The following is a 12,978-nucleotide window of genomic DNA, read 5'->3' on the forward strand; positions in this document are numbered from 1 at the left end:
GGTTAGAGCTTCATTGCATTAAATTACATTATTGTTATTTAGCAGATGCTCTTATCCACAGTAGCTTACATAGAGTAGGTTACAATTGTATCCACACTTCAGAGAAACTTCACTTTATAATTCATATTAGATTATACCTTTTTGGAGGGAGACCTCACAAGTTTGTATGTTGACATGAATTCATCTTTCAGCAGCATGGGATTTAGTTCAGTGAAATGTGGTGCACTTAAATCATCTGTGAATAAAATACCAGCTCGTTGTGTTTATTCTGTGGGCAAAAATGTTTTTAAGTGGTGCTTTATTGCTGAAATGAAAAAACTTTAATTCACTCATAATTTCTCTTGTTCACATTTGCGAGAAGCATTTATGCGGTTTGTTCTGTGTGTAACAGAGGCTTTTGCAGATTGAGAGATGAGTGTTTTGTGCTGAGAACTTTTTCACACTCTCACATTTTTTTGTGGACAGCAGTGAAAAATAGGCAGTGACTGTGACACACGCCCAGCTCACCATGAGAACGGACTGAAGAGAAAATCGCAGTGTTATAACTGTTCATATACTAATCTTATGGTTATGCAGGCAAACACTTTAAGAACTTCACTTCCTTTTTCTTCTTTCTTTTTTCAGCATGTTCTTTTTCTCAGGGTCCCTCAACTTCCCCATTTTTATGATAAATAGTCTTTTGAAATCCATTTACATTTTAAATATTTTATTTTGCTCAGCATTTCAGTGTGCTTAGTTAATTATTTGTGTTTCGGGCTATCACAATCAGTTATGGAGATGTTTACACTGTTGAGCATAAAAGTAGTTTGTGATACTTTGACAGAAATATGTTGATTTGAGGGTTTGTGAAGCAAAACTCCATTTTAGAATAATTACTTTCATTACAACCCAGTCAGAGGTCACGGAAATCTAATGAATCATTTGTGCATAATATAACATGCATGTTTGAAATGTTACTGCTTATATTTTTGGAAAATAACTATGTGCAGAGGCAGCATGGTTCAGTAAAAAAGGTAGAGCCAGCTCCTCTGTCTAGCTGCTTCTGTTCACCAACAACAGGACTCTTAAAGCTGCTCAATGATGTCATCTTTTTTTTTTTATTGTGGAAGGCTTGACTACAGAGTCAAAGATGATCTTATTCAAAATTTTCAATTTTCAAATTTTCAATCTAATTCAAAAGTTTTTTCTTTATAAGAACTGTCAACTCAAAGCCCATCTGACATTAATTTTTTTAAGACTTTCTTATAATAATTGCTTATGTGCTTTTTTAAGTTGTCCAGTTTGTCTAAACACTTCCTGAAAGTAAATTTTTCAAATCACTAGGTTGTGACGCTTTGACATCACGAAATATGTATTTATTTGTCAAGATATTGTGAGGGATTAATTCATTTTTAATAGTTACTGTCATTGCGATCTTGCCAGAGCTGACAGCAATCAACACTTTGCATAAGTTTCTACTTTTGTTTCTGCTGTAAGCCCTTCTGCCAATGCGCACAGAGAAAATAACTCCCTCTATGGCCACTGCATGGGTCAGCAGGTGAGACAGCGTCTCTGATCAGCTTCACCCATTTTTTCACCCATTTTATCTGTTTAAAAGAAGCTTGTGTAGCACAGAGTAGTGCTCATTCACACTGAAAGATAATTTGCTGTATGTGTAATACAGGGCTGCACACTAAAAGGTGATGTACTGTATGTGAAATACAGGGCTGCACACTAAAAGGTGATGAGCTGTATGTGGAATACAGGACTGCACACTAAAAGGTGATGTACTGTATGTGTAATACAGGGCTGCACACTAAAAGGTGATGTGCTGTATGTGTAATACAGGGCTGCAGAGAAAGATCTTCTAGGTGTACAGGAAAACCATTCGAAAACTTGAATTCCTTTTTTCCAAAAAGTTTTTTTTAAAGATCTCTTGATTTCCCCCTTTTTAATCTTGATAAATTGTATTATGCCATAGGTATGGCCAATATGGACATCATGATAACTATTTTGATGTAGGTGTGGCAAGGTTATCTGACAGGTAATACCAAGCAGCCACATGATGTCTCATAACGTAACACATATGCATCAACATGACAAGGGTGTGTATGTGTGTGAGGAGGTGAGTGTGTGCATGTGAGTGTGTGTGCATGTGTGTGTGTGTGCGTGCATGCGTGTGTGACAGTTCATGCTGAGCACAGCCTGTCCGTGAATGCATATTTGTGTGGGTTGGGGTAATAAACACATATCAGCAATCAAATGACCCAAAAGACCCTGGACCCTCTAGACCCCTTCCTAGACCCTGGATTTGTCTCGGTCTCTGGCAGGTGTTGGCAGCAATAAGATGAACCACAGATACAGACAGGAAACTGGTGATGCTCTCAGCACCACCTCTCTCTGTAAGTCTGATGGACAGATAGTCAATACTGATCACACCCAAAACACGCAACATCTGGCCAATACAGAGAGCACACGGATGAGCCATGCCTCACTCTCTCTTTCCGACGGCACCACGCTGTTAGCATTGAAGGGAGGCTGTAGCTACAGAACCGCTTTAGTGTAGAACAGTCTCTTTGTGTTGGAACCTTTGATTGTGGTTCTAATCATTGGGCTCGCTAGTTCTAAACTAAGCCTTGATTAAACTTGCAAGGACCTGATATCGCATTGGAGGACACACACAAAGTGTGGCTCTTTTTAAAACTTTGGGATAAGAACACGACCGGTTCTCTTCTACACCCAGGCTTTTAGTCCATGATGCCTCTCTCCCTGGTCAAGCCTGGACGATGCGTTATTCCCTGGAGCTGAGTTCCACGATCTCCAAACTCGCCTCCTGACGACAGTCGGACAGCGCACAACCACCGGCAGTGACGGATTGGTTGAATATCAACTGTCATTAAACATCAGGTAAGGCTGTGCACCTGGCTGTTAGTTTCCATTAGGTTAGCTTTTTGTAAGCTATATACGATTTATTTGTGCTCTTTTAAACTGTAACAGTACTGTTCGTAATGATCATAACACACACGACATAAAGCTCATGATTGTATTAATACTACTTTGCTCTCTATTTAATTTTGTGGGAATGCAGCTTTCTGGCTTACTAGGTTATGATTCACCAAATTTAGGCGAAAACCAGATTCTCTCCAAATTCATGTCTCCCTCTCCTCTTTGCCGGCACCTGCACTCACACGTACACCTTCCTCCACTCATCCTCTGTACTTTTCATTCCCCTCGTCATGCGGACCCACTCGCACACGCATTCCTTTACCTCCTTTTCCTTCCCTCTCTTTCCTTTCCTATTTACATTCACATCTACCTCTCACTCTTATAGTTAGTGTGTGTGTATATATACGTGTGTGTGTGTGCGCTCCATAAATCTGATTTTATTAAAACCGGAGCTCTGTCTCCATGTTGTTCCAGCACTGACTCAGGCAAACTCGCTGTCAAAGAACTCCTAGCTATAGTTGCATTGAATTCAGTCACGACATAGAGAGAGCCTCTGGCACAGCCCTACAAACAGCCTGCTATTTGTATTCACTGTGCTACGCAGGGCAGATTTCCGCTGAAAGTACTTCTGTAAATGTGGTCAGAGAGAATAACTCCATCTGCAGAAACTGCATGGTTCAGAGGAGCAGAAGCAGACAGCGGCATGTGGCTTTTAGCATAGCGGCTACACTGAGTAGCTGCCCTCACTGCAGTCTTCCCACAGAGAGATTGCACTGGATACCCCCCCCCCACCACCACACTCTCCCACAAGAATCTTCCTCATCCCACAGAAATATTGACACCAAATCATACAGGTCTTTCACACGATACAGTGACATTACAGAGACCGAATGCTGTCCAGCAACAGTTTAATCAGCAGGTATTAAAATGTAACAAATAACAAATTAAAAGTAACAAAGTGCAGACCAACAGGCAAAAAGCCAGTACAAATAAACAGAAAATAAGAAAAGTTTGCCCACTTTTTAATACTTTCTCCTTAAATGCCTCTTTAAATATTTTTAAGAGTAACTTTATTTTTATTGATCAAGGTGATCAGCTCCACTGACCCAGCGTGGAAGTTCATCTAAATCTCACAGAAACATCTCAGAGTCAAATATGTCACCTTAAGAAACACATCTGAATACAGTAATATAAAAGCGAATTTCCCTGAGTAACATTTACAGCATAAACGAACACGCAGTTCTTTAAACACTTTCCTGCCCAAATGTTTTTAAATAAATAAAAAAAAATCTATATAAACATTCATGTCATTCCTCAAGTGTTTCAGCAGGTCTGTTAGATGGTTCATGTACATAAAGTCATGACTGGCATCAATAACAACATATTCATATCCATGACTGTTTTATCCCCATGAAACACCTGAAGGAATCACTCTTATCTGCTGTGGTGGCGGCTTCATCTTCTGACCTGAGCGTAGACACAGTTTTCTTCAACCTATAGACGGAGAGACAGGGATAGCATCAGAGAGATTCTGCTATTCAGAGACACAGGGTCACAGAGAGACGGGGTCACAGAGACGCTGCTGTTCAGAGAGACGGGGTCACAGAGACACTGCTGTTCAGAGAGACAGGGTCACAGAGAGACGGGGGCACAGAGATTCTGCTGTCCCCTGAGTCCTAACACTCCTCTGTAATACTGAGTTTACATATTTAAGGCGTGGCAGTGTGGCGTAATGGTTGCAGGTTTGATTCCCCCAATACAGCACTCGGGCCCTGCTGCTTTACCCTTGAGCAAAATCACTCTGGATGAGAACACCTGCTAAATGACAATAATGTAATGTAAGGGATTCATGACGACAGTGTCTAACCTGAACAGCACTGGGAGCCTCTGCTCTCTGCTTTTTGGGACGATTATGGTTGGTGTTGCGGAAGGCAAGCTCTTCAGGGTTCCCTGGAACACAAACACACCGGGCAGAGGGAGTGAGGGGGGGTCACATCATGTCCCATCAGACTGTCCTGCAGCAGTGTGGGGCAGGGGTGTCAGAGCACAGTGCTGTATAACAACCCTGTAAGTGTGATGATGTCACCGCTCTGAACAAGGACAGCTGGGCCTTCTGATGAGACTGTCAGACACCTACTGCACTGCGTGTTGTATGGCTTTATTCATTTAACCGAGACGATGAGCTGGGAAGTCAGTTCTCTCAGTCAGTGGAAGACCTCAGGGGAGAAGCTGAACAGCGAACACGCAGGACTGAGGAGCCAATCAGCTGCTGAGGGGAAGCTTAGGTGACACCATGTAAAGAGCCAGTTTGTGATTTCTTTCTTAATTTTATCTTCATGCTTTTTCACCCTTTTTAATCTGCACTATACTGAGCTTGCCTCTCCACAACCCTTGCACATAACCAACAGCTGCACTACAAATCCCACAATGCACCACCGCAGTGCAAATGCTGACTGGAAGATAGACGCTTCTGTCAAAAAATTTTGGGGGGCATCAGAAAATGGTTTGAGTTCCAGGGGTGAGAAGGAATGGTATAAATAACATTGTTAACACTGTGCTAGGTTACAGAGACATACAAAACCGTAATAATGACCCTTTAAAATATAAGTCCTCAGCAACTTCTACAGCTGCATCATTGAAAGCATCTTGACCAGCTGCATCACAGTGTGGTATGGGAGTACCACTGAAATGGACCATAAGCGTCTGCAGAGAGTGGTAAAAACTGCTGAAAGGATTGTTAGGACACAGCTACCCTCTCTGCAGGACATCTATCATCAAAGAGTCCACAAAAGAGCCTGCTCCATTGTCAGGGACTACACCCACCCCCAGTGCGAACTGTTCACACTTCTACCCTCTGGCAAGAGGTACAGAAGTGTGAAATGCAGAACATCCAGACTAAGGAACAGCTTCTATCCAACAGCCATCAGACTCTTGAATGGGTCAAATACACAAATACACACCTCCCCAGCCTAGTCCATGCATACTTTCACTTGTATTTTCATACTTAATTGTGCTTCTAACTCTTAACGGCCTTCATAAGTGGAAGTCAAAGGAAGAATTTCATTGTACGGGGAACTTGTTTCTTTACTGTGCATATGACAAACTTTGAACGAGAAGTTTTACAAGCACGAGCACATAGCAAGCCGCCTGTTAGCGACAATGCTAACGGCAAAAGCAGTAGGCCTAATGATTCTGAATGTGTTGGAACAACCAGGAAGGAGACTGAACATTTTGTTAGTTTATTTCAACACGGTATAACATAACACAACTTATGAACTTGTAACACAACACAATAACTTATAAAACAAATGATAAATAAAACAGAACATGAAGTTAAACATGCAGTAGGCCTAAGCAAGGTAATTTAGCTTCCCCAGTCCCCACAAACACTTGGATAAGCCTAATAGCGCATATGACAATATATTCATTTAGCTGCATGTAGTCTCAACTTCGCAATTCGTTAATGTTAATTAGGCCATTAATTATTTAGCATAGTGGAATAACCCTTTCGCTCGCAGGGTCACACCGGTGTGATTAGCCGTTTAGGGCGTATGCTAAAACCCGGTGCGGTTATAACACTAGAGTGGAAAAATTCTTGCTAATTTTAGCTTTGAGGAAACGGTGATTTAACATTAAATTATAGCTAATGCTAAATGAAAACTATGAGAAGCTTAATACCGCTAATGAAAACATAACGAACCATGTAACCTAACACACTACATAGCATAAAAAGTTACGTCCGAAAGGGATAACAACGTTAGGCTACCTAGGGGAGAGCCAGGACGAAAGTAACGCTTTTCAGATAAACGTCATTTTAAAAGATAACGTTACAGACAGAAACTAATTTCCATTGTGATCAACAACTCGCATGTGTGTTATATCAGTACCAGGTGCTTTTTTAACAAATGTGGAATGACTTCAGTATAATAATATAGGTAATAAGTATAGTTGTTACTGTAGAGGGACGACGACGGCCAATTTGGAAAGGTATCAGAATGGTTTCGCTGCTGGCAGCTGTACTGGCTTGTTGAATTGCCAAAGACAAACCTAAAAATGTAACTTTAATCGTTTAAAAATGTAACTTTTAACTTTTATAAGAAACCTTTGTGAGTTTTTATAACCAACCACTCACAGCTGATTTCCCTTTTTACTAATTGCATCTAGTGTGCTGGCATTAACCTTGTGTACTTCACATTAAATAAAGGTGTGGTTTTAGTCTCCCCTAATTTAGCAGCCTCTGCTGCTTAGATGAGGTTGGAGCAAATGCTGTACTGGTTGCAGGGATTTTTAGCACATACGGTGCTGGTTACAAGGATTTGGAGCACATATGGTGCTGGACTACAGGGATCTGGTGCATGTACATGCTTTTATCCTAGTCACCTTGCATAAACAGATAATCCAGGTCTTTAGAGTGTAAGATCGCATATCTAAAATATTGTGTAATGATTGACACCAGGTTTAGACAGACAGTTTTTCAGATCTTACCAGCTTTGCTTTTCTGGGCCTTCTGAGGGAGAGAGAGGACAGAGAAGAGCAGGAATTACTAAGAGGCTTCGTGTTACATATAACATGACATGAGGTTTGAAATCACGGTTAATTAACTTAACTACAGTAGCCAGCTATGTAATCAGTGGGGTTTTGCTTCAAATTGCTGTTAAAATGCATACGTCACAGACAGCCATTGACATTTACAACATTGTAGCACATTCGCACCTTGTGCAAAACTGGCATCATCACGGGTGAAGACATTCATATGCCCATATGCTTAGCTGAGCGGGCTACAGATATTGAATATTTATTACAAATGATTATTCAGCATAATTAAAATAAAGCATGGGCCAGCTGTCTCATTTAAGCTCAATTAGTACTTTAATTTGTTCTATTATTTTTTCCGGTTCACATTAAACCAATTGCAACTAAGTACTTTTAATCAATAAAATTGAAAACCTGTTCCAAATATAGAAAATGTATGAATCTGTGAGTACATAAGCAACTGCACAAAAATACACAAAGCTCTTAAAAAGTGTCCTATTTCTGAGCTGGAGTAGGTTTTCTTCTTCACAGGCCCTCTTTGCACCTGTACAGTGATTCAGTCAGACCTACCTTTGGCTGTGTCTTCTTGGCTCCATATTCAATATTTGCATACGTTGCCTCATCTCCTTTATGAACACACCAGACACACTGTCACACACATTCAAATATCCTGCTTCACAGCAGCACACATATCTAACACTGTACCATTACAACCACTGGAAATGCACTGAAGGAAAGGGAACCACAGTATTGAACACACAACCTTACGGTTATCGGCTCCCTTCCCTCAGGAGAGAACTGCTGCCTGGCAAAGCAAGTCTTGCACAGAAACACAGCGACTGCCCTGCATGGCTGAGCACACAGGAATACATCTGCTTCCTGCACTAATCATCAGTCAGATAATCTTCACAGTACTCGCAGTTACAATCAGATAATCGTCACAGTACTCGCAGTTACAATCAGATAATCTTCACAGTACTCGCAGTTACCCTGGACTGTCCATCACTGCTGAAGGCAAATCTCCCTCACCTTCATCTCCTGCTGGTTTTTTTCTGCTCTTCAGGTAGACGACTGTCCCAATTAGCAGAACGATCAAACCAACAAACCCAGCTCCAATCCCGGTTAACAGGGGGGTTGGGGATGTTGGACCTGTATCTGTTAGACCTGTATCTGGTGGACCTGTATCTGGTGGACCTGTATCTGTTGGACCTGTATCTGGTGGACCTGTATCTGAGAGACAGCGCAGACAGGTGAGCAGCAGTGTGGTGTGGTGGTTGGTGAGATGGGCTTGTAACCACACGGGTTGCAGGTTTATTTCCAGGATGGAACACTGCTGTTGTTGCCCTGAGCAACACACCTCACCTGAATCTATGAAGCTGTGTTACTAGAAACAGTTAAGAAGGATTTAAAAACTAAGCATGCAGAGATTAGCGGGATGGCTGCACACACACACATTGCACATATGTCTACAGCTTCTGTTTTACAACAGCATGAACGCCGAGTTACTAATTTACTCTTTGCCCAATAAATCCAAGTTGACATTATTTTAGGTTTTCACTCTTATTTCACAATTATCCAGGAAAGGACATAAGCCCATGTGCTACATTAAATCTACATTAAATATTGTGGGTATCAGTGCATTGGGTGGAGTGCTCACAGTCACTCAAACACAGACACAGCTGTCATCTGGGAAACTGCTATGAGCTGCTCTCACAGATGAACAGGATGAAACGGAATATTTTAACCATGGCAGAAACACAAGCATGTTAATGTCCACTCATAACGTTTGTGATCACAAAGTACATTTAATGTCCTTCATAGGCAGTGAGCTATGCAGGTCCTTGTCCAGAAAGAAAAACTCCCTGTGCTGCTTTTCTCTCTGAAGATAACAGATAGGCAGATGACAGGTGGTTCAGACCCCTGTAGCAGCATTAATGAGACGAAGAAGAAAAAAACAGCAACCTGTCACAAAGAAATATCACTGACCACACCTCAAACATGGCTTTGTTTCTGCTGAGGGTGAACGTTCACTACATCTGCTGTGTGATTCTGCCCAAACCTTCAGTGAGTTATGATGGTATGAAACCACTGATAACTGTTTCGTTTAGTGGTGTTAATAGGAAGGGACTGGATGCTGGCTGATGGGAGTGTGTAGTGTGTGTCCAGCTGCTGCTAACAGTGAACACATGTTAGCATTTGCAGTTTTCTGGTTATTGTGTCATGTGTTAATCACAGAAAATTTTCTGTCTCCTTATCCTCCTCCCTACAGAGCTCTGAGATGCAGAGGAAGCCTGTCATCTTCCCTCCTTACTGGCTGCTTCTTCAGCCAATCAGCTGCAGGTAAACAACTGCACTAACAGAGTGAACTAATAATCTGTATCTAAAAGTAAAGATGGCTGAAAGATGGTCTTTACCAGCTGCTTTGTGGTCACTTTGGCCACTTGGGTTACTCTGGTCACTTTTGTCACTTTGGTTAGTGCATTCCTCTCTACAGAGCTCTGAGATGCTGAAGAAGCTTCTCTCCTCACTGACTGGGTTTGCAGCCACACAGCTGTAGGTGGAGCTGTACTCTTCTATCTCCAGAGGGAGAGACAGGGTGGTGTTGAGATCAGGGCTGCTGGTGTGGGACAGTGTCTCTCTCTCTCTCTGCCAGGACAGGGTGACCTCTCTCCCGTTCTCCACAGAGCACAGCACTGAGCAGCAGCTGCCCCTGGACCCTGCAGCTGTTGTGTTTGTGATATGAGGCTTTGACACTGGCTCTGTAAGAGACACACTGATCAGTGCAGAGTCACTGACACGCGCACACACACACACACACACACACACACACACACACACACACACACACACACACACTGATCACTACAGCCTCACTGGCACATACTGATCACTACAGCATCATTGTTATATTACAAGTGTATGAAATGATTAATTCCATCAACAAATGGAAATATTAGTATTAGTCCTCAATACTTTATTAGCTATTTTAGAGCAAAATTATAAAGCCTGTGCCCTAAATATCAATCTGGACAAAACTACAGCACACTGCAGGTGGGTTTTGAATTGTTTCTGCTGGACACTTGAGGTGTGGACACTGGATCTGTGCAGAGACACAAAAGTAAGGAGAGCCTTCAGCGCTGGTAAGTACACACTGGCCCCTGACTCCACCCTATGTGTGACAGAGCAGGATGTCACTTCATACTGAGCTGACATATACAGCTAAACCCTCATTATTTCACACCTCATTTACTGTACACTCCAACCGGAGTAAGTATCTCTCACTAAAAGCTCATAAATACACAGACTGATTAAGGCACAGCATCATTACTCTGTACACAGTGAATATCTCAGTAATATGGCACATTCCCACAAAACACATAAACATAATACCGCTCAATAACGCAGCAGACACACACGAATAGTAAACATCTCTCTGTAATCCAATAAATAAACTGTGGATAAAGGCAAAATAAGTAACTCTCAGTAACAGAGGAGAGAGAGCAGTGAACATAACACAGATACTTACTGTACACAGTCAGCTGGTATATAGAATTCTGCTTTGGCTCATCATCACTCTGTACTATATACTCTCCTGAATCCTCCATCTTCAGGCCAGTGATGGAGAAGAGTCCAGTGCTGCTGTCCCACTGTAGTCTGCCGTGTAAAATCATACTGAGGACATGCATTTTACTACTGATCACCTTGGCAATCTGAGTGCCATTTGTTGTAAAGAATCCCTGCTGTTTCACTGCAGCTGGGAAAGAGACTGTCCCTCCCACAATGCCATTCAGCTCTGACTCAGCCTGGGCAGATGGCATATACACACCTAGAGAGAGAGAGAGAGAGATAGAAATGGAAAGAGAAAAAGAAAGTCAGTTTTGAATTGGGTGTGGAGGAATTTCATGAAGTCCTCTGTGTGCCACAGCATCCTACAGAGGAACTGGCTGAAACTCAGGGACAGTGATGGGGAGGAGGCTGCTCATGGTCTGTGCTAGTTAGTGAGCTGTTGAGACCATTAGCTAAGTGACTAGCTAGCTTACAAATTAGTCTTACATGTGTAGTGGGGCTGAATAACTGGGTTGTTTATTAAATTGTCTCCACCAATAATCACAAATCGAAAGCACATTTATTACACCACCAGCACTTTATTACTACTGCAGTTAGCAGATTGTTTTGATCAATTACTAGTGATGAATTTACAATCACGCACAGATGACAAGGGACACGGACATTAAAGTAAATTAACTCCTGGGGGCATCACCCAGAGAAAGAACACATAGCTTCAGACTCCAAGTATCGTTTATTGGCGGATCATAAACCAACTAGGTGCTGTATCGGAGTTTGTAGATACTACTCGCTACTCGGGAACAACTAATGTGAAAGGTGAGCGGTGGGGGAGTGGAGAGGGGGGGCAATCATACTCAGGTATGAACCAATCGTACCTAAAATGAAAACGCCCTGAGTGGTGTAGCTTTGTCATGACAAATACAACTGTCAGGGCTCCCGCCCCCTAGCTGTTGTGTTTTTGTTTTTCCCTGTCCATGTGCCTTTGTTTTCCTTGTGTTCTAGCCCTGCCCCGCTCTCCGCCCTGTCTCCGCCCACCTGATTGTCTCCACCCGCCTGCCTGCACACCTGCTTCCCATCTCCTAATCAGCCCAGCCCTATATCTACCCTGCTTGTCTCTGTGTTGTTTGCCAGATCGTTTCAGTGTTTCTGCCTGTCTTGTTTCCCGCCTGTTTACCCTGTTTGGATTTTGCTGGTTTTTGCCTCGCCTGTTCCTCGACTTCGTTTTTGCCTGCCCTTCTGTCCTGATTGCCTGATCTGCCTGCCTTCAAGGTTTGACCCTGCCTGTCTCGGTTTTTGATCCCTGTTTTGCCCTTGGACTGCTTACCTGGTATTTTGACTCTGCCTGTTTTTGGACTGCCTGCTTGTTTGAGGATTCTGCTAATAAACGCCTGTAATTGGAGCACTCGTGGTCCGTGCCTGAGTCCTGACAACAACTCCTTTGCCTTTAGTGCATGAGCTGTGAGTACAGTAGCAGCACAAGGTGTGTGTGTGTGTGTGTGTGTGTGTGTGTGTGTGTGTGTACCCTGAGTGGCCCAATGACATATCTCAGGTACACAAAGTGCTTAGTGCAGGACACATGGCAATTTGTCCCAATGGAGGAGGACATTATTTGTGGTTATTTAGAACAGAAGAACATATTATGACGAGAACAGGCCATTCGGCCCAATTAAGCTCGCCATTTCTTAATTAAAGAGTATCCAAAACTGCATCAAGTCTACACTTGAACACAGCAAGGGTCTCTGCCTCAACTACATGATCTGGCAACCTATTCCATGTATTGATAACTCTTTGTGTAAAATAATACTTCCTTATATCAGAGCAGAACTTGCTCTTAGTTTCCATTTATGTCCCCTTGTTCTACAGACTGAACTCTCCCTAAAAAATGTATTGTAGTTAACCTTATTGAGTCGTTTTATAAATTTAAAAACCTTATTAAATCACCCCTAAGTCTCC

General features: G+C 42.4%; 1 protein-coding gene across 1 annotated transcript in view; it reads right to left on the reverse strand.

Moving 5' to 3' along the window:
• The window catches only part of LOC118769934 (SLAM family member 5-like), a 33,538-nt gene that overhangs the window by 17,304 nt on the left and 3,256 nt on the right, over positions 1–12,978 (reverse strand). Inside the window, exon 2 of the mRNA XM_036517358.1 lies at positions 10,985–11,284. Within this exon, the coding sequence (XP_036373251.1) occupies positions 10,985–11,284 (300 nt within the window). The remainder of the gene's footprint in view (positions 1–10,984; positions 11,285–12,978) is intronic.

The sequence above is a fragment of the Megalops cyprinoides genome, chromosome 22, assembly GCF_013368585.1.
Source record: "Megalops cyprinoides isolate fMegCyp1 chromosome 22, fMegCyp1.pri, whole genome shotgun sequence".
NCBI lineage: Eukaryota > Metazoa > Chordata > Actinopteri > Elopiformes > Megalopidae > Megalops > Megalops cyprinoides.